This window comes from Suncus etruscus, chromosome 3 (genome assembly GCF_024139225.1).
Source record: "Suncus etruscus isolate mSunEtr1 chromosome 3, mSunEtr1.pri.cur, whole genome shotgun sequence".
Classification (NCBI taxonomy): Eukaryota; Metazoa; Chordata; class Mammalia; order Eulipotyphla; family Soricidae; genus Suncus; species Suncus etruscus.
Window position 1 is genome coordinate 136,694,416 of NC_064850.1, and position 20,365 is coordinate 136,714,780.

The 20,365-nt window shown below is 34.9% G+C and overlaps 1 protein-coding gene across 2 annotated transcripts in view; it reads right to left on the bottom strand.

Moving 5' to 3' along the window:
* Positions 1-20,365, bottom strand: part of PIEZO2 (piezo type mechanosensitive ion channel component 2) — a 441,513-nt gene that overhangs the window by 278,316 nt on the left and 142,832 nt on the right. For both annotated transcript variants that reach the window (XM_049769937.1, XM_049769936.1), the window contains exon 3: positions 6,786-6,911. In XM_049769937.1, coding sequence (XP_049625894.1) covers positions 6,786-6,911 — 126 coding nt within the window. The remainder of the gene's footprint in view (positions 1-6,785; positions 6,912-20,365) is intronic.

Here is a 20,365-nt window from a genome sequence, read left to right on the forward strand (position 1 = left end):
TTTATGTTGTTAAAGGAGAAGCCATCCATATTGTCTAATTTAATTTGAAACCTAACTTGGAAAGGAGAAGTCAATACAAGAACAAACTTTTAGGGAGAGAGTAGTGTTTGTTATGTATGTCAATATCGTACTTATTCGAGTATTACGTGCAAAATTTTCTACCAAAAAAAGAAACAAAGTTTGGGTGCGCGTTATAAACAAGGGCTGGGGTGGCAGTGGTGGCTGGTCTAATGAGGGCTCAGGCGAATTGTAAGTTCGCACTGCGCCTTTTCCGGGCTGCAGCGACGCACTGAACGCGAGTTGAAGAAACCTGGCCTATCACTCCTGACATCCTGGGTTAAAACATCCTGGGAAGACAACCAAATGAAATGATCATCAAGAGCTTTTGGAAGACAGGCATCAGCAATCAAATGGACGGCACAGAAGACAACCTGCTGTGGAATTCAGACTCAGAAGAAATTGGAGAAACAGATGTTCCTGCCATGTGGAACACTGATGAAAAATTAACTCGAGAAGAATGGGAACAACTCTTTAGTGTATCTGATGATGAATCTGACTTGGAGCATTTTAAATAAATATTGTTATAAGTCATTTTATTTCGGGATTGTGTTTATACCAGTTTACGTTGTCAATAAATGACTTTTACCATGGCCGCACGTGTTCAACAACGTTTTTTTGTCAATTATAATGCTTGCTATGAAAAAAAATTTTATACCGATTTTTAACAGAAAATTAGGGGTGCTCGTTATACAGGTGTGCACGTTATACTCGAATAAATACGGTATATATCATGTTATAAATGTGTATGTTAATCTATATTATGTATAACATATTATATATGAGGAGTGGCATATAGTATGTGTGTAAATAGGATATGAGTGGTGTGTATATATTTGTGTATGTGTTTAGGCTTTCTACCCTTATTTTTATAGCAAAGATTATAAAGAGTAAATAGATTTATAAATATGGAGAAAGGATATTCATTTTAACATCTTATATTACATATTAATTTTGTCATCATTAAATTCTAGAAAATCATGATTTTATTAGGAATTAAATAAAATTTTTGAGCAGAAAAGAAAATAACGTAGGCTCACTAAACCAAAAGAAATCACGAACTTCTTAATCTAGAATTTTTTTTGTATGCTTCTTTCTACTCACTTAGTAATTAAGTTTGATGATTTGTTCAAATCTATAAGATACAGACATATAAGCTCAAAAATGTAAATACCTGATGAACTGTAGATGAGGATATAGTTCAAAGAGTGGAGTTTCCAATTCAATCCCTAACACCACATTATTCTAAAGCATTGAATGAGTGGCCTCCAAAAAAGAATGATTGTGGAAACCACACAAAATTTGAATAATGTTAATATCTGTCATTAAAAACTTCTGGAGATGAAGAGTCATTATTCATGAAATGTCTTTTATTTAGAAAATTATAATTTTAAACAATCCATTCCTTCATTATGGATGTTGATTGAAAAGTAATATGAATATTAGTTGACTTTTTAGTTTGGGGAATTTAGTGCCACATCTGACTGTGCTCAGAGGTTACTCCTGGCTCTGCGCTCAGAAATCATTCCTGGCAGGCTTGGGGACTATATGGGATGCTGGGGATTGAACCTGGATCAGCCAACATGCAAAGCAAATGCCCTACCCACAGTGCTATCGCTCTGGCTTCATGTTAACTTTTATAATTAAGTACAAAAATGAACCTCAAAACAATCAATATAATTACAGAAGCATTATTTAAGCATTATTTTATCAACTTTCAAGATTCTGATTGCTTTTATGAATGTAATAATTATATCTTAACAATAAATTATTACTGGATCATTAAAATAAATGATGTAATGATACATATTATAACTTGAATTAACTTTGAAAACACTATGCTAGGTGAAAAAATCAAGATACAGAACCTCACATGATATATAGTAATTTTTATAGAAAATGCTCACAACAGGCAACTCATAGAGGTGGAAATGGGGCTTTCGTAATGGGATAATGGAAAGCCATTGCAATTAATGTTGACATTTTCACAACCTAAAACCTACTAAATTTTATAGCATAAGTAGGAGATTTTATTACAGAAATATTTAATAACATTAATATGTTTAAAAACAGTGATGTTTTAAAACTTGCTGCACTAGGTGATCTCATGATTGGGCCAAAGTCAGAAATTGTTATTACATAAATATATGTAGTACAGCATACTACATACTTGCCTATATTGGGACCACTACTATAGATGCTGTCTGTCACAGACAAAAAAATCATTCAAAAATGCATGTCTGGGGGCAGGAGCAATAGCACTGTGCTTTTACGTTGATATGGTCAACACAGGTCCTATCCTTGTATCACATATCATCGCCTAAGACTGCCAGAAATAACTTATCAGCACAGTATGAGGAGTATTGCCAGATGTGTCACCAAAAAAAAAAAAAAAAGGAAAAAAAGGGGCTGGAGAGATAGCATAGAGGTAGGGCATTTGCCTTGCATGCAGAAGGATGGTGGTTCGAATCTCTGCACCCCTGAGCCTGCCAGGAGCTATTTCTGAGCATAGAGCCAGGAGTAACCCTTGAGTGCTGCTGGGTGTGACACCAAATTCAAAATCCAACCCCCCCCAAAAAAAAAGAAATAAAAAGAAAGAATGCATCACATTATTGTTTAAAACACATAACCAAAAGAAAGAGATATAATGATATATGATGTTATACATCTTTAATTAGAAATCATTTTATTGGAAGTGTTATCAAGCAAATTCTGAACTCAGTATGGCCAAAATAAATTTTTACATTAGTGTATAAAGTTTAGTTACCAAAGTTATAAAGGGAAATATACTGAATATTTTATGAGAATTAATTTTATTTTTAAAACCTCAGGGCCAACAAATAGTGACATGCCTTGTATGAGGCTAGCATCATATGTAATCCTCTGAGCCTTGCCAGGTGTAATCCTTGAGCACAGAACCAAGATTAAACTCTGAAAATGACCAGACATGGCTCACAGTGTATGCCAATACACTGGTCCAAGATGAAAGGTTTATTCATAGTATTTTTTATCACATTTAATAGATAAGAACATTTCAAACACACAGCTTCCTCAAAAATGGCAATTTGAAACTGTTATTATTATTATTAATATTATTATTATCTATTTAAAATAGCTTAAGCCTTCTTGTTTAACATAAAGCTTGTGAAACATGTTTCATCAACTTTATTTCTTTTTTACAAGTTTTCTTTTTATTTGTTTAAACATCGTGATTACAAACATAATTGTAGTTGGGTTTCAGTCATAACAAAAACACCTCTTTCACCCGTGCAACCTTCCCATCAACAATGCCCCATCATTCCCTCCCCAACTCCATGCCTGTATTTAAGGCAGGTTTTCTTTCTTTTTTCTTTTTTTTTTTTTTTTGGCTTTTTGGGCCACACCCGTTTGACGCTCAGGGGTTACTCCTGACTAAGCGCTCAGAAATCGCCCCTGGCTTGGGGGGACCATATGGATGGGACACCGGGGGATCGAACCACGGTCCGTCCTATGCTAACGCTTGCAAGGCAGACACCTTACCTCTAGCGCCACCTTCCCGGCCCCTTAAGGCAGGTTTTCTACATCACTCACTCACTCACTCACTCACTCACTCACTCACTCACTCACTCACTCACTCACTCACTCACTCACTGACCTTGTTGTGATAGTTCTCAGCATAGTTATTTCTCTAATTACACTCACCACTTTTTGTGGTGAGCATCGTATCTTGAGCTGGTCCTCCAGCCCTCAACTCTGGGAATTATTTCAATGTTTTTAATTTTTCTTAAAGCCCATAGATGAGTGAGATTATTCTCTGTGCGTGTGTCTCTCTCCCCCTCTGACTAATTTCATTCAGCATAATAGATTCCATGTACATCCATATATATGAAAATTTCATGACTTCATCTCTCCTAATGGCTGCATAATATTCTATTGTGTATATGTACCACAGTTTCTTTAGCCATTCATATCTGTTGTATCTAGGTTGTTTCCAGATTCTGTCTATTGCTGCAATGAATATAGGTGTGAGGAAGGGATTTTTGTATTGGATTTTTGTGTTCCTATGATATATTCTTTTTTTTAAATTTATTTAAACACCTTAATTACATACATGATTGTGTTTGGGTTTCAGTCATGTAAAGAACACCACCCATCACCAGTGCAACATTCCCACCACCAATGTCCCAAGTCTCCCTCCTCCCCTCCTGACCCCCGCCTGTACTCTAGACAGGCTCTCCATTTTCCTCATACATTCTCATTATTAGGACAGTTCAAAATGTAGTTATTTCCCTAACTAAACTCATCACTCTTTGTGGTGAGCCTCCTGAGGTGAGCTGGAACTTCCAGCTCTTTTCTCTTTTGTGTCTGAAAATTATTATTACAAGGGTGTCTTTCATTTTTCTTAAAACCCATAGATGAGTGAGACCATTCTGCATTTTTCTCTCTCTCTTTCTCTGACTTATTTCACTCAGCATAATAGATTCCGTGTATATCCATGTATAGGAAAATTTCATGACTTCATCTCTCCTGACAGCTGCATAATATTCCATTGTGTATATGTACCACAGTTTCTTTAGCCATTCGTCTGTTGAAGGGCATCTTGGTTGTTTCCAGAGTCTTGCTATGGTAAATAGTGCTGCAATGAATATAGGTGTAAGGAAGGGGTTTTTGTATTGTATTTTTGTGTTCCTAGGGTATATTCCTAGGAGTGGTATAGCTGGATCGTATGGGAGCTCGATTTCCAGTTTTTGGAGGAATCTCCATATCGCTTTCCATAAAGGTTGAACTAGACGGCATTCCCACCAGCAGTGGATAAGAGTTCCTTTCTCTCCACATCCCCGCCAACACTGTTTATTCTCATTCTTTGTGATGTGTGCCATTCTCTGGGGTGTGAGGTGGTATCTCATCGTTGTTTTGATTTGCATCTCCCTGATGATTAGTGATGTGGAACATTTTTTCATGTGTCTTTTGGCCATGTGTATTTCTTCTTTGTCAAAGTGTCTGTTCATTTCTTCTCCCCATTTTTTGATGGGGTTAGATGATTTTTTCTTGTAAAGTTCTGTCAGTGCCTTGTATATTTTGGAGATTAGCCCCTTATCTGATGGGTATTGGGTGAATAGTTTCTCCCACTCAGTGGGGGGCTCTTGTATCCTGGGCACTATTTCCTTTGAGGTGCAGAAGCTTCTCAGCTTAATATATTCCCATCTGTTAATCTCTGCTTTCACTTGCTTGGAGAGTGCAGTTTCCTCCTTGAAGATGCCTGTAATGTCCTGGAGTGTTTTGCCTATGTGCTGTTCAATATATCTTATGGTTTTGGGGCTGATATCGAGGTCTTTAATCCATTTGGATTTTACCTTCGTACATGATGTTAGCTGGGGGTCTAAGTTCAATTTTTTGCAAGTGGCTATCCAATTGTTCCAACACCACTTGTTGAAGAGGCTTTCCCTGCTCATTTAGGATTTCCTGCTCCTTTATCAAAAATTAGGTGGTTGTATGTCTGGGGAACATTTTCTGAGTATTCAAGCCTATTCCACTGATCTGAGGACCTATCCTTATTCCAATACCATGCTGTTTTGATAACTGTTGCTTTGTAGTACAGTTTAAAGTTGGGGAAAGTAATTCCTCCCATATTCTTTTTCCCAATGATTGCTTTAGCTATTCGAGGGTGTTTTTTTGTTCCAAATGAATTTCAAAAGTGTCTGATCCACTTCTTTGAAGAATGTCATGGGTATCTTTAGAGGGATGGCATTAAATCTGTATAATGCCTTGGGGAGTATTGCCATTTTGATGATGTTAATCCTGCCAATCCATGAGCAGGGTATGCGTTTCCATTTCCGTGTGTCCTCTCTTATTTCTTGGAGCAGAGTTTTATAATTTTCTTTGTATAGGTCCTTCACATATTTAGTCAAGTTGATTCCAAGATATTTGAGTTTGTGTGGCAATATTCTTAGGAGTGGTAGAGCTGGATCAAATGGGAGCTCAATTTCCAGTTTTTTAAGGAATCTCCATATTGTTTTCCATAAGAGCTGGACTAGACAGCATTCCCACCAGCAGTTAATGAGAGTTCCTTTCTCCCCACATTCCTGCCATCACTGATTGTTCTTGTTCTTTGTGATGTACGCCGGCTTCTGTGGTGTGAGATGGTACCTCATTGTTGTTTTGAATTTCATCTCCCTGATGATTAGTGATGTGGAGCATTTTCTTCATGTGCCTTTTGGCCATTTTTATTTCTTTATCAACTTTAAAGGCATAGATTCTAGAGTTTATCTAATGGCCAATTGGTTTTGAAAAAAATGATAGTACTTACATAGAACGTTATGTTTGTATTATCCCAGGCAAAATGTCAAAAATAACAAATATAAAATATATTATTTCCTTATAAATAGCAATAACTAATTTACAATTTGAGAAAAATTTGTTATTAGATTTTTATGAACACACAACATCTTTAAGAATGCCATTTATTGTTCAAAATTTAATGTCTTATTTATGTTAGGAAGTGTACATATATTGTCTCATCAGCTGAATCTAGGAGGACAAAATGGAAATCTTGATATGTTTGGATTTTTCTGAAGAAACATCATTAAATGACTTAACCATGACAAGGTTGTACTATGTATTTATAGTATGTTAAGTAGCTAAATTAACTAAAACTCGTGAATTTTGTTACATACCTTCCTATGAGTGCTATGGTCATATAGCATTATTGTGCACTGACATAATATAAACAAAAAAACACCAATACTCACAGTTGTAACCAGGTGCAATACGGTGTTGAGCTTCGAGACTAGCCAATGTGATGTGGAAAATGATATGCAGCAACAGGAAAGAAAGACTTGTGAAGCACAGAGACTTTAATAAGCGTCCTGTATGACCTAGAGGATAAAAAGAAGAACAGATTGTGAGAAATATAAGTTGAAATAGACTCATACTGTTCGTGGTATGGTTCGAATATGTTTCCAATAACATACTATGGAAATAACTGAAAACTAAAGACATTCATAATTTGTCTCTTGATTATCCATCTAATATAAATATAAAAAGAAAGGATATTTCTCCTTTTAAATGATAAAATTCATGTAGATTTAAAATGTAATCTAAACTATTTCTATCCTTTTATAGGATCTGCTACCAGTAAATGAAACCACAAAAAGGAACCTGGTCTGGAAAATTTTATGAGAGTTCTAACTTTAAAAGAACAGATAATCCCTATTTTATAAAAGTAGTTCCAAAAAGCAGTAAAGAAGAGACATCACCTAAAACATTTGATGAAGGTAGAATACTTTGATCTCAAAGCTAAATAAATCTAGAAATGGGAATTAAAAGCCTATTTTAAATGAAAAAAAGATAAAACATAAACTTGGATTACTCCTGGCTATGTGCTCATACTTTTGAAAGATATTATTTAATCAGATTAAATAGTATAATAAAATATGATATATCAGAATACGCTAGAGTTTGCGGGGCCAGAGAGATAGCATGGAGGTAAGGTGTTTGCTTTTCATGCAGAAGGATAGTGGTTTGAATCCCGGCATCCCATATGGTCCCCTGTGCCTGCCAGGGGTGATTTCTGAGCATGAAGCCAGGAGTAACCCCTGAGCAGTGCCGGTGTGACCAAAAACAAAACAAAACAAAACAAAACAAAAAAAGAATATGCTAGAGTTTAATGCAGAAAAATAAATGTGGTTTAACATGAATAAATTTGTAATCACTAGGGGTCTGTGGTCATGAATTTATCAAGGAATTCAGATCTGGACACATTGGTTTTATATATTCACTCTAATTTTTAGACCAATCCTACCATAAAATTATGTGAATTGAAGAATAAATTGTTTCAAGTCTCTTCAATTAGATCACAGAACCAAGTCAGAAACTCGAAGCCAACATTCAGTTTTTTCATCTACCACTGGCCTAAAAACTTTGTTTTGTTTTTATGTTTGTTTGAGAAATCAGAACCAGTGGTACTGAAGAAATACTAATTCCTGCTCTGAGCTCATGAGTGATGCCTGTCAGTGCTCTGGGGACTAAAAGTGATGTGAAAGATTCTAACCCAGGTAGCTGTAATACACAGTAATCACCAAAATTCCTGTACTATTGCTCTGACTCCAGGAATGAGGTATAAATTAAACAAATCCCAAAGCCTTTGAAATTGAAAAAAAAATTTATAAATAAAATTTACTTATACGAAAATATCATAGATGATATATATGCAAACACATACTTACCAAGACTTTTATAATCATATATATATGCACAATAAATTTAATATATGTGTACATGTTATGATACATAAGATTTATTTTTAACAATTTATACATATAAATTCAAGTTGATCTTTAAGATCTAACTACAAGTTACATTATTTCATTTCAAAACAAACTCTTACTTTACTGGTTAAAATTTTGCATACAGATAATAACATCAAAGGCAATAGATAAAAGCCAGAAAGACAAGTCCCTGCTATGACGCTTCCCACAAATAATGGGAGAGTGCAGTTAGGGCAAAAAAGGGAACACCGTAACAATAGTAGTTGGAAATGATCATTCTGGAGAAGAATTGGGTGTGGAGAGAAAGTGGTAGCTTAGTAACAATATGCAAACCGCACTGAGAAAAATTCCATTTCCATCTTGTTGAGAGTTTTTATCATGAATGGGTGTTGGACCTTATTAAATACTTTCTTTGTATCTATTGATATAATCATATGGTTTTTATTTTTTTCTTTTGTTGATACAGTGTATCAACTATTGATTTCTGCATGTTAAACCATCCTTGCATCTCTGGAATTAAACATAGTTGGTCATGGTGTATAACTTTTTTTAATGAGGTATTGGCTACTATTTGGTAGAATTTTGTTGAGGATTTTTACATCTGTGTTTGTTTATCAGGGATATTGGTCTGTAGTTTTCCTTTTTTGCAGCATCTCAATATGCTTTTGCTATCAGGTTGATGTTAGATTTGTAAAAACAATGTGGGATTGTTTCTGTTTCTTCAATTTCCTGGAAGAGACTGAAAAGGATTGGTAGTACTTCACTTGGAAAATTAGAAAGAATTCATTAGTGAATCCATTGGGCCTGTGCTATTGTTTTTGGGAAGACTTTTGATTACCATTTTAATTTCCTGAATAGTAATGGGTCTGTTTATATATGCTAGATCATTCTGGTTCAATCCTGGAAATTGTAAGAATTCAAGAATTTATTTATTTCATTCAGGTTCTCTTGTTTTGTGGCATAGAGTTCCTCAAAGTAGTCTCTGATTACCCTTTGAATCTCTGTAGTATCTGTAGAGATTTCCCCCATTTTATTTGTAATTCAATTTATACACTTTATTTTCTTTTCTTTGAAAGATGTGCTAGTGGTTTATCAGTCTTGTTTATTTTTTTAATGAACCAACTTTTGCTTTCCTTGATATTTTGGTTGTTTGTTTGTTTGTTTTTGCAGCCACACCTGATGACACTTGGGTTACTCCTGACTATGTGCTCAGAAATCGCTCCTGGCTTAGGGGACCATATGAGACACGAGGGGTCGAACCGCAGTCTGTTCTAGGTTAGCACGTGCTAGCCTAGCGTGCTAGCGCGTGCAGAGACCTTACTGCTTATGCCATTGCTCCATTGCTCCGGCCTCTCCTTGATCTTTTGGTTTGTTTTTCTGATTTCTAATTACATAATTAATTTCTGTTTTAAACTTTGTTATTTCCTTCTGATAACCCCAATTTTGGTTCATTTAATATTACACTCAATGAAGATAAACTAAAAGTCTTTCCTCTAAAATCTGGTACAAAATAAGGCTGTTCCCTCTCACCACTGCTACTTAAGATAGTACTGGAAGTACATGCCATAGCAATTAGGCAAGAAAATGATATTCAGAGCATCAAGACCAGAAAGGAAGAAGTCAAACCCTCACTGTTGCAGATGACATGATACTATATTTAAAAAAACCTTAAAGACTCTACCAAAAAGCTCCTAAAAACAATAGATTTGTATAGTGTAAGTGATACTAGCTTAAACCCTTAAGCAAAAGTGTTGCCCCAAATTCTTCTTCCTGTAACTTCTTCTTTTGGTATGTAAAAGCTCACCTAAATTATAGGAACCACCCCAACCCTGGTGATGTTGGTTCTGGTTAATAGAGAGCAGTTCTTTATTGTGGAGGGCATAGAGAGAGCTCATGTCAGTTAGAGGCCATGAAGCAAAAAGCAGACTGATGATGAATCTCTTTCCTAACTGGCTTGGTATTATTTCTTCTCTACTACCTGCTTCTCAGACCCATCCACCTAGGTATTAGAAACAAAGTGCCTGGGGAGGTCTCCAACTAATGGATATTTTTATTTTACAGTATAGCAAAGTGGCAGGTTACAATATTAAGAAGCCAAAATCAATGGCCTTCTTATACACAAATAATGATAGAGTAGAAACGGGCATTTAAGAAACAATCGCATTCACAATATTACCACAGAACTCAAATGTGTTGGAGTCAACTTAACTTTTAAAGAGGTAAAGGATCTATACAAAGAAAACTGAAAAACACTGCTTCAGCTAATTAAAAAAAATTCCTTTGGAACAATAAAAACACATGAATAGCTAGCTCCTGGCTTGGGGGACCATATGGGACGCCAGTGATCAAACCCAGGTCATCCTGGGTCAGCCGCATGTAAAGCAAATGTCCTACCGCTGTACTAATGCTCTGGCCCCAGAATTTTTCTTTATAATTTTTAAAACATTTTTATTTAAACACCTTGGTTACAAACATGATTGTGGTTGGGTTTCAGTCATAACAGATGACACCCCCAACTCCAGTGCAACATTCCCAAACCAATTACCTAAATATACCTCTTCCCCTCCCCCCTACCTGTACTCTACACAGGCTTTCCACTTCCCTCATATATTCTCATTGTTAGGATAGTTCGCAATGTGGTTATTTCTCTAACTAAACTCATCACTCTTTGTGGTGAGATTCATGAGGTGGGCTGTAATGCCCTGCCCTCTTCTCTTTTGTCTCTGATAATTGTTGAGAAATGTCTTTCATTTTTCTTGAAACCCAAGATGAGTGAGACCATTCTCCGTCTTTCTCTCTGACTTATTTCACTCAGCATAATAAATTCCATGTACATCCATGCATAGGAAAATTCCATAACTTCATCTCTCCTGACGGCTGCATATTATTCCATTGTGTATATGTATCACAGTTTCTTTATCCATTCATCTATTGAAGGGCATCTTGGTTGTTTCCAGAGTCTTGCTATGGTAAATAGTGCTGTAATAAATATAGGTGTAAGGAAGGGGTTGAGACTTAAAGGCATCTTCAAAGAGGAAACTGCACTCTCCAAGCAAGTGAACGGATGGAAATATATTAAGCTGAGAAGCTTCTGCACCTCGAAGGAAATAGTGCCCAGGATACAAGAGCCACCCACTGAGTGGGAGAAACTATTCACCCAATACCCATCAGATAAGGGGCTAATATCCAAAATATACAGGGCACTGACAGAACTCTATAAGAAAAAAAAATCTAATCCCATCAAAAAATAGGGAGAAGAAATGGACAGACACTTTGATAAAGAAGAGATACAAATGGCCAAAAGGCACATGAAAAAATGCTCTACATCACTAATCATCAGGGAGATACAAATCAAAACAACTATGATGTACCACCTCACACCACAGAGACTGGCACACTTCACAAAGAATGAGAACAAGCAGTGTTGGCGGGGATGCAGTGAGGCAGGAACTCTTATCCACTGCTGGAGGGAATGCCACCTAGTTCAACCTTTCTGGAGAGCGATATGGAGATTCCTCCAAAAACTGGAAATCGAGCTCCCATACGACCCAGCTATAACCACTCCTAGGAATATACCCTAGGAACACAAAAATACAATACAAAAACCCCTTCCTTACACCTATCTTTATATTTTTTTTGTTTGTTGGCTTTCAGTTTTTGTTTTGGGGTCATTCCTAGTGGTGCTCAAGTTTTGTTTCTGGTGCTGCACTAAGGATTCAGTCCTGGCAGTGCTCAGGGTACCAAACGTGGTGCCAGGATCAAACCTGTGTCTACTGCATGCAAGGCAAGAACCTACATAGGTGTAATATTTATTCAAATGTGAGGGTTTTTTTATTCAAATCAATTATCAACTTGAGAACTTCAGTGGATATTGTTCACACATCTTTGGACAAGGCACTTCTACTTTGTTGATCTATATTTCTCTTATTTTCAAGTTAAGATTTACAACACTGTATATGTTTAAGGAATATAAATTTACATTTTGAGAAATATGCATTATACCATGCTCACCCCCAAAATAATATTGACCCTGTACTAACAGTTTAGTGAAGACCTTCAACACTATCTTCCACCACCCATCACCTCCCTTTTTAGTAACATAAGGAATGTTTTTAGAATACAAGCATTTATTTTGTCTGTTCATGTTTTGATTCTTTCTATTACACATTCAAGTTCAACAGACTAGTATTTATCTTTCTCTTATAATTTATTTTACTAATCCTAACCTCCTTAAGTTCTGAATGTATTTGCAAATGGCAATATTTCATCTTTTTAATATCTGAGTAATATTCTATTGTTCATATATAACACTATTTTCCATATTTACAAAATTACCACAGTATTGTGAATAGTGTTATCTTAGTAAGCATAAAAATAATAATCTATGGGCTATACTATTTCATTAATTTTTGTCAATATTGTTTTAAATATTTATAATTAGTACTTTATGTATTTAAATTAAGCTCCTGTAATTGTGATGGAGGTATTTTACATCTATACATTTTTGATGGGTAATAATTTTACATAATTAAGTACTCAAATTAATAATAAATACATAATGTTTTTGCATTTATTATGACTTCTTCAATTTATTACAGCACATCTAATAGTTTCAGTATGTATCTCATTTCTTTATTTAAATTTATCCCTATTTTATCATCTTTTGTACTCTTATAAATGAAACTTCTATTAATTATATATCATTCAATGTCTATATATAAAACACAACTGATTTTTAATATTAATCTTATACTCTAAAACTTTGAGTTTATTAGTTTTAGTAATTTTTTAGATTTTATACACAGGAAGTTTCATTTGAAATGAGGATATATTTACTTTTTATTTCCTATTTGGTGGCCTTTATTTTTTTTCCTTGCAAAATTTCTTCAGCTTGAAAGAAGTTGGTCTACAATATTTAATAATGGCAGTAAAATCAAATGTAATAGTTTCCTAGGACTGACATAACAAAATCTCACAAATTAGTTTGTAAGTGATAGCAATTTATTCTGTCAAAGATATAAAAACCCAATATAATGTCAGCAGTGTTGGTTCTATCTTAAATCAGTTCCTTGACTAGAAATTGGCTGCCTCCTCCTTTGCAAGCATGCATCCCTGCTTTCACTTTGAATTACCACATTTTCTATTTCAGCATCCAAAACTGGTATTTAATTTAATTTAATTAAAGTCCTATCTCCAATACCATTTAGATGTACTGGCAGTTAGTATTTCAACACATGACTTATGGGGAAATGCCTATAGTTCCAAAAATACCAGTAATTCCAGAACAAAAACTAGGAAGTGATAGGAAAATACCTAGACCTCAAATATATACCTGTAGCTTCAGAAGCAAAACATTCTAGTCTTGTTTTCGATCACAGGGAATGTGCTTTCAATTCTTCATCCAAGAATATGATGCAAGCTATGAGTTTTCTATTTATAGTAATTATTATATTAGCATCATTCCCTCTATTCCTATATGCTTTGACCACAAAAGCATTGCAGATACTTTTTCTATGTCATAGCGATGATCATGTTTTGTCCATTTGGATGTTTTATTGTTTCCTATATTGAACCATCATAACATGCTAAGATAAATCTCACTTGGATATTATACACATATATACACCCAATTATTTTGTTTTAAAGTAACTTAAATATGAAATAAAGATGAAGTGAAAAATTGAAGAGCACTGGTTCACATGATTGTGTCAATATTTCTAATCCAATTTTAAGTAGTATGCTTGAGAAGAAATGCATTTTAAAATTCTAGCAAATCTTAAAGGATGGTTCTAACTATTCTGATCATTTTATTTTTGATCAAAATAAAAGAGCAAAAGTCTCACTGATACGGGCTTATTCCGTCATTAAAAATGCAAGGTTTTTTTTGTTTTGTTTTGTTTTGGGGTCACACCCAGCAGCACTCAGGGGTTACTCCTGGCTCTATGCTCAGAAATCACTCCTGGCAGGCTCAGGGGACCATATGGGATGCCGGGATTCGAACCACCATCCTTCTGCATGCAAGGCAAACGCCTAAACTCCATGCTATCTCTCAGGCCCAAACTGCAAGTTTTCAATACAGATTGAAGGTTTCTTTATATATTTCAATCTCATTGAGCCTACCTCCACGTTTTTTGGTTTTGTTTTTGGGCCACACCAGGTGGTACTCAGAAATCACTCCTGGCAGGCTCAAGGGATCATATGGGATGCTGGTGATTGAACCTGAGTTGGCTGCATGCAATGCAAATGCTCTACCCTATGTGCTATCGCTCTGACCCCATAATATTTTATTATTTGTTCAAAACTAAGTAAAAATATTTAGTAAAAGTAGCCAATGTATAAAGCAATTGGATAATATTTTGGAAAGAAAGTATTAGTATTCAAAGTTGTTCCTACTGTATGTCTAAATCTCAACTACCAATAAAATTTTAAAATGCTATTTTAATAAAATTATAAATAAATAAAAGATATAGTATATAGCTATTAAATCACCATCAAATGTGCATATGCATACTATAATGATCATGGCAACTTTAATTTACAGTAATTGTTCATTATCATTGAAAAATTAAAATAAAGGAATACAAATAAAAGAATTGCCACAATTTTATTTTACTTATAATAAGTTGATACATAAATCTGAGCTCTTTTTTCAATTTCAAGGTGAGGTTAAATATAGACACCTAAGATGGAAAGATTTTTTATGTGACTTAAAAATAACAAAGCAGCCACGCTTTTAGATTTGAGTAAACAAAGTTGCAATACTAATCATTTGGACTTACAAGAAAGGTCATTTTTTTAGCATCACAGTAATGTGATAGAGAGAAGAAATACACATAGACTATGTGCTCCATTTGAAATCTCAGTCAAGTCATCATTTCATCACTTCTTTCAACCTTGACTATAAAGATAATAGCAGAGCTTTTGGGGAAGACTGAAATAAAAAACAGTGAAATATAAAGGACAAGTCCATTTCCCTTGGATTAATTACCACATTCACAAACTGATCTAAGTACTTCCACTATAAATCTCCAAATAGAATTCAGAATTCCTCTTAATTCTCTAACCTAAAAGCTCAATTTCCTACTTGAAGTTTTTTGATAGCATACTATTAAACTCCACTCAAATTTTTTTCCCTTTCCCTTCCAATTCTAATCTTTTTTTTTTAATGAACAAATTTAAAGTGCTACAATCTCTTCTAGAAGGTTCCTAATAGTAAAGTTGAGTCAGAGATGAAGAGAATGGTACCAAAGAAAAAGAAATATGGTACTCTGAGTTTAGAATGGAATGTAAGTAGGTAAAAGGAAAGAGGCCTAGGGGCAACCAGCATCACATTTCCACTACATTACTCATAAAAGCAACATCATGAGGAAACTTACTTTCATTTAGAATGCCATCTTTTGCCCTATTGACCCAAAAATATTACTGTCTGATGCCAATGTTGCAAACTGCTTATACTTGATTATTTTATGACCACAAAAGACCCTTGAATAAGCTGAGTTTGAGCTGCCAGACTCCATATGTGCATGCATTTTATTTATGAAAACATAAATGTACTCTCATTCTCATGGCTTTTAAAATATTCTTCTCTTTAGCTTAGTTTATTCTAAGACTATAGGAAGAATACTGTGGATAACATAAAATGTACAGAAGGCTATTTGGAGTTAAGTTTGAGGAAGGGAAAGTCAAAAGGTATAGAATAGTGTTCGAACCATTGCCTTAACCCATGCATTATTTAACTATCAATGGTATGTATCTTATAATGTCAATTGTTTTCTCAGATAGGGATGCAAGGAAACAGATTCTGAACATGAGATTATGTACATAAAGTCATGGAAAAGTTTTTAGCAACAACACTGATAGGAAAGCGAGGGAAGCAGGGCTCATCCAAGGGATAAGCAGGATTGGGAGACAACAGTAAGATGATCATCTTGGTCCGTGGGTGTTTGTGGAAGTGGGAGGGGGCACTAAAGCTCAACTGGCACTTCAGTCTTCTCTATAATTGAAGTAAAGGAACTGTGTCTGTGTACTCAACCCCAAGAAATTGAATGTGTGCTGTTCCCAAATATAGGTATAACCTAGGCAGGGCAGTATCCTAAAGCTAAAGACAATTACTAGGGAGGAACTCAACTTTTAGACACATGAGTGAATACTCCCAGAACCTGGCAGAATAAGTATGATGGTAATGGAGGGAGATTGGAACACCAGAGAAAAACACACCATAGAGAAATCAGGGTCACTTCAATCTATACATTAATTAGTCTGTAAATAAAAACATATGTTAAGGAACAACTTCAACAGAGGGTCTGTAAATTAGTAGGCTCTTTATGGTTAAATGTGAGAACAGAATCAGGGCTGTGGAACTAAGGAGCTTTGGCAGGAAGCATGGACCTAAGAAGAGTTTCTGGGATTTCCAGGAGATAGGACTGTTCTTATTTTGAGGCATGCCTATTTCCCTAACACATAAATAAAACTAATAAGATTTGAAGCAGATTAACTTAAAGATAAAAATCTGTCACCATTATAAAGTATACATATCTCTATGGATCAGATATTGAAGATAAATGTAAATTGGCTTTGAAACAGTCAATAGAAATCAAACTGACTTACATGTTGAGTGTAAGTAGTGTAAGTAGAGCACTCTTATGAACTGTGATGAAACATATATTTTGCTTAAGTTCTCCAGATTTTAAAAGAATACTGGAATAGAATTTGTTCTTAATCATTTCATAACTCCCAGTTATGTTATGTACTCCCAGTTATGGAGTTATGTACTTAATAGGAAGAGAGAGTATGGAGACTTCAAATTGAATAAACCAAATCCCTAGCATAATCATAGGACAAATTTTATTATTTATTGGGCTCCTCTGGGTCCAAATGATACTAACTATAAAAAACATTATAATCAGAGATAAAAGAAAATATATAGATGAGCAATAGACACAGGGAAGGTATTCAGTACTTCTAATATTAAAAAGTATAGTGATATCATAGCAAATAATAAACTGTTTATTATAAAAATGGAAAATATCAAAAGTATTGTGATATTAAGAAAATGGAACCATGTGTACTATTGCTGAGAAAATAAACTGATAAAGCAACTTCAGAAGACAATATGAATTTACTTTACACAGTTTAAAATAGAGCTACTGTCTAATCCAGTTATTCTTCTTCTAGGTATTTATCTAAAGGAAGTAAATATTCTGACTTGAAAACATATGTGTACTTTGTATTTCTTTCTATCTATAGATTTATTCATATTAAGAATAAAATCTTGGGACTGATGACCTTACATACTTAAGGACTTGCATATGTTTGATCTCTGACATCTCCAAACTCCTGCAATCAGTGCCAAGCGAGACTAATAATAAAGAATGAAAACTCGCTATCTGTGCCATATATGAGTGAACCTTGAGACATTATGTCTAATATTATTAAGTCAAGTGGATGTAGAGAAGCAATGTATACTACTCTCAGTTTTTATATAGGGTATAACAATGAGCACAGAATGGAATGACATGAGGTAGGTAGGGTGAAGAAAATGGTTGAAAGCAGCACAGAAATTTCCAATAATACAATAAAGAAGAGAAAGGTAAAAGAGAATAAATCTTAAATATACTCATCTGAAACACACAAACTTACAAGAATTATAACAATGATGATAACAGATGGAAATACAAATAAAATTATGATAATGTGTACCTGAAACTTATACTATGGTCTATATAAATTATGCTGTAATAAAGAGACATGAGGAGGTAAGAAAGAGGGAGTTAGAAAAATATCAATAAAGAAGAAATTGAAATAAAATTTTCTTGTTTAAACTGAGTTTAAAAAAGTCATAATTCAAAAGCATATTTAAAAAAAGAAAGCTATGGGGCCGGCGAGGTGGCACTAGAGGTAAAGTGTTTGCTTGCAAGCGCTAGCCAAGGAAGGACCAAGGTTCAATCCCCCAGCGTCCCATATGGTCCCCGCAAGCCAGGGGCAATTTCTGAGCGCTTAGCCAGGAGTAACCCTGAGCATCAAACGGTTGTGGCCAAAAAATTAAAAAAGAAAAAGAAAAGAAAACTAGCTTAAAACACTGGGACACTAATTCATCAAAAGTAAAGAGACAAGGAGCCCAAAAGATAATACAGCAGGTAAGGCACTTGCCTTGCAAGCACCAACCAGGGGGAAAATCCCTGGCATCCCATATGGTCTCCCAATCACTCAAGAGTTATTTCCGAGTGCAGAGGCAGGAATAACTTTTGGACATCACTGGGTATGAAACAAAAAAACTAACTAGGGATCCGAAGAGATAGCACAGTGGTGTTTGCCATGCAAGCAGCCAATCCAGGACCAAAGGTGGTTGGTTCGATTCCCGGTGTCCCATATGGTCCCCCATGCCTGCCAGGAGCTATTTCTGAGCAGACAGCCAGGAGTAACCCCTGAGCACCGCCGGGTGTGGCCCAAAAACAAAAAAACAAACAAACAAAAAAAAACCCTAACTAATAAAAAAAAGAAAAGGAAAGGAAAAAAGAAATTATGACATATGTAAATATACATCAAATAAGTTTCTTGGAATATTTTAACACCTATATTAAACACTGAAAAATAAACAAGAAACTTATTTTAAAAATGGAAAATATAGAAGGTAGGAGAAAAATTTGGGATACTGCTGATGGGAAAGAAATGTTCGCTAATGATAGGTGCTGTAGGTTGTATGACTGAAAATCATAAAGAACTTTGTAACTGTGTATCTCACAGTACCTCAATTAAATAATTTATTTGCAAAATTTTTGTAAACTGAATAGAAAAAAATCAAATAAATAAATGATATTAGAAAAAGACAATGCATGTGTTAAAAATTTGAAGTATCTTTTAGTTACATAGCAGTTGAATTAAAACTTACTTGGGTAAAAAAAACAAATATAAAGTTAGCAAACTGATTAAAAGTACTCAAGAATTCCTTTAGAACTTAATGAAGAACAATAAATTAACAGAAATTGAGAAAATTTATATCTACTAGGTCTCTTTCTTCCGTTTCTCTTTTCAGGTCTAGTATATTCTTGTTGGGTTTCAATCTGGTTTACCTGTCAAGTGTTGACAATGCCATTTTGAGGTCTCCCACAATTATTGTGTTGTTATTGATATTATTTTTCAGATTTGTCAACAATTTTATTAAATATTGTGCTGGCCCCTCATTTGGTGCATATATATTTAGGAGAGTGGTTTCTTTCTGCTGTATGTATCCCTTGATTACTACAAAATGTCCATTCTTTGTCCCTTACAACTTTCTTAAGTATAAAGTTTGCATCCTCTGATATTAGTATGGCCACTCCAGCTTTTTTATGGGTGTTGTTTGCTTGGATGATTTTCCTCCAGCCTTTTATTTTGAGTCTATGTTTGTTCTGACTATTCTGGTGCATTTCTTGTAGGCAGCAGAAGGTTGGATTGAGTTTTTTGATCCATTTAGCTACTCTGTGTCTCTTAACTGGTGCATTTAGTCCATTGACATTGAGAGAAAGAATTGTCCTGTGAGGTAGTGCCATCTATATATCGAAGTTTGGTGTGTGTGTTGGTCAGTCTTGTCTTAAAGTAGGCCGTTCACTCCACCCCCAGAAGCCTGGATACACATTCTTCTCTAATGTACATGGGACATTCTCCAGGATAGACTACATGCTAGCACATAAAACATACCTCCATAATATCAAGAGGATAGAAATTTTGCAGGCTACCTTCGCTGACCACAAGGCCCTGAAATTATATGTGAACTACAAAGGAACACAGAAAAAAAACTTTAATACCTGGAAGTTAAACAGCCTAATACTGAATAACCAGTGGGTCCGAGATGAAATCAAAGAGGAAATCAGAACCTTCCTAGAAACAAATAACAATGGAGACACAAACTATCAGAACTTATGGGACACAGAAAAAGTGGTACTGAGAGGAAAATTTATAGCTTTGCAAGCGCACATCAGGAAAGAAAAAGGGGCATATCTGAATAGCTTAATGACGCAGCTCATAGAATTGGAAAGTACTCAACAAAAGGACCCAAAAATAGAGAGACAGAAGGAAATAACAAA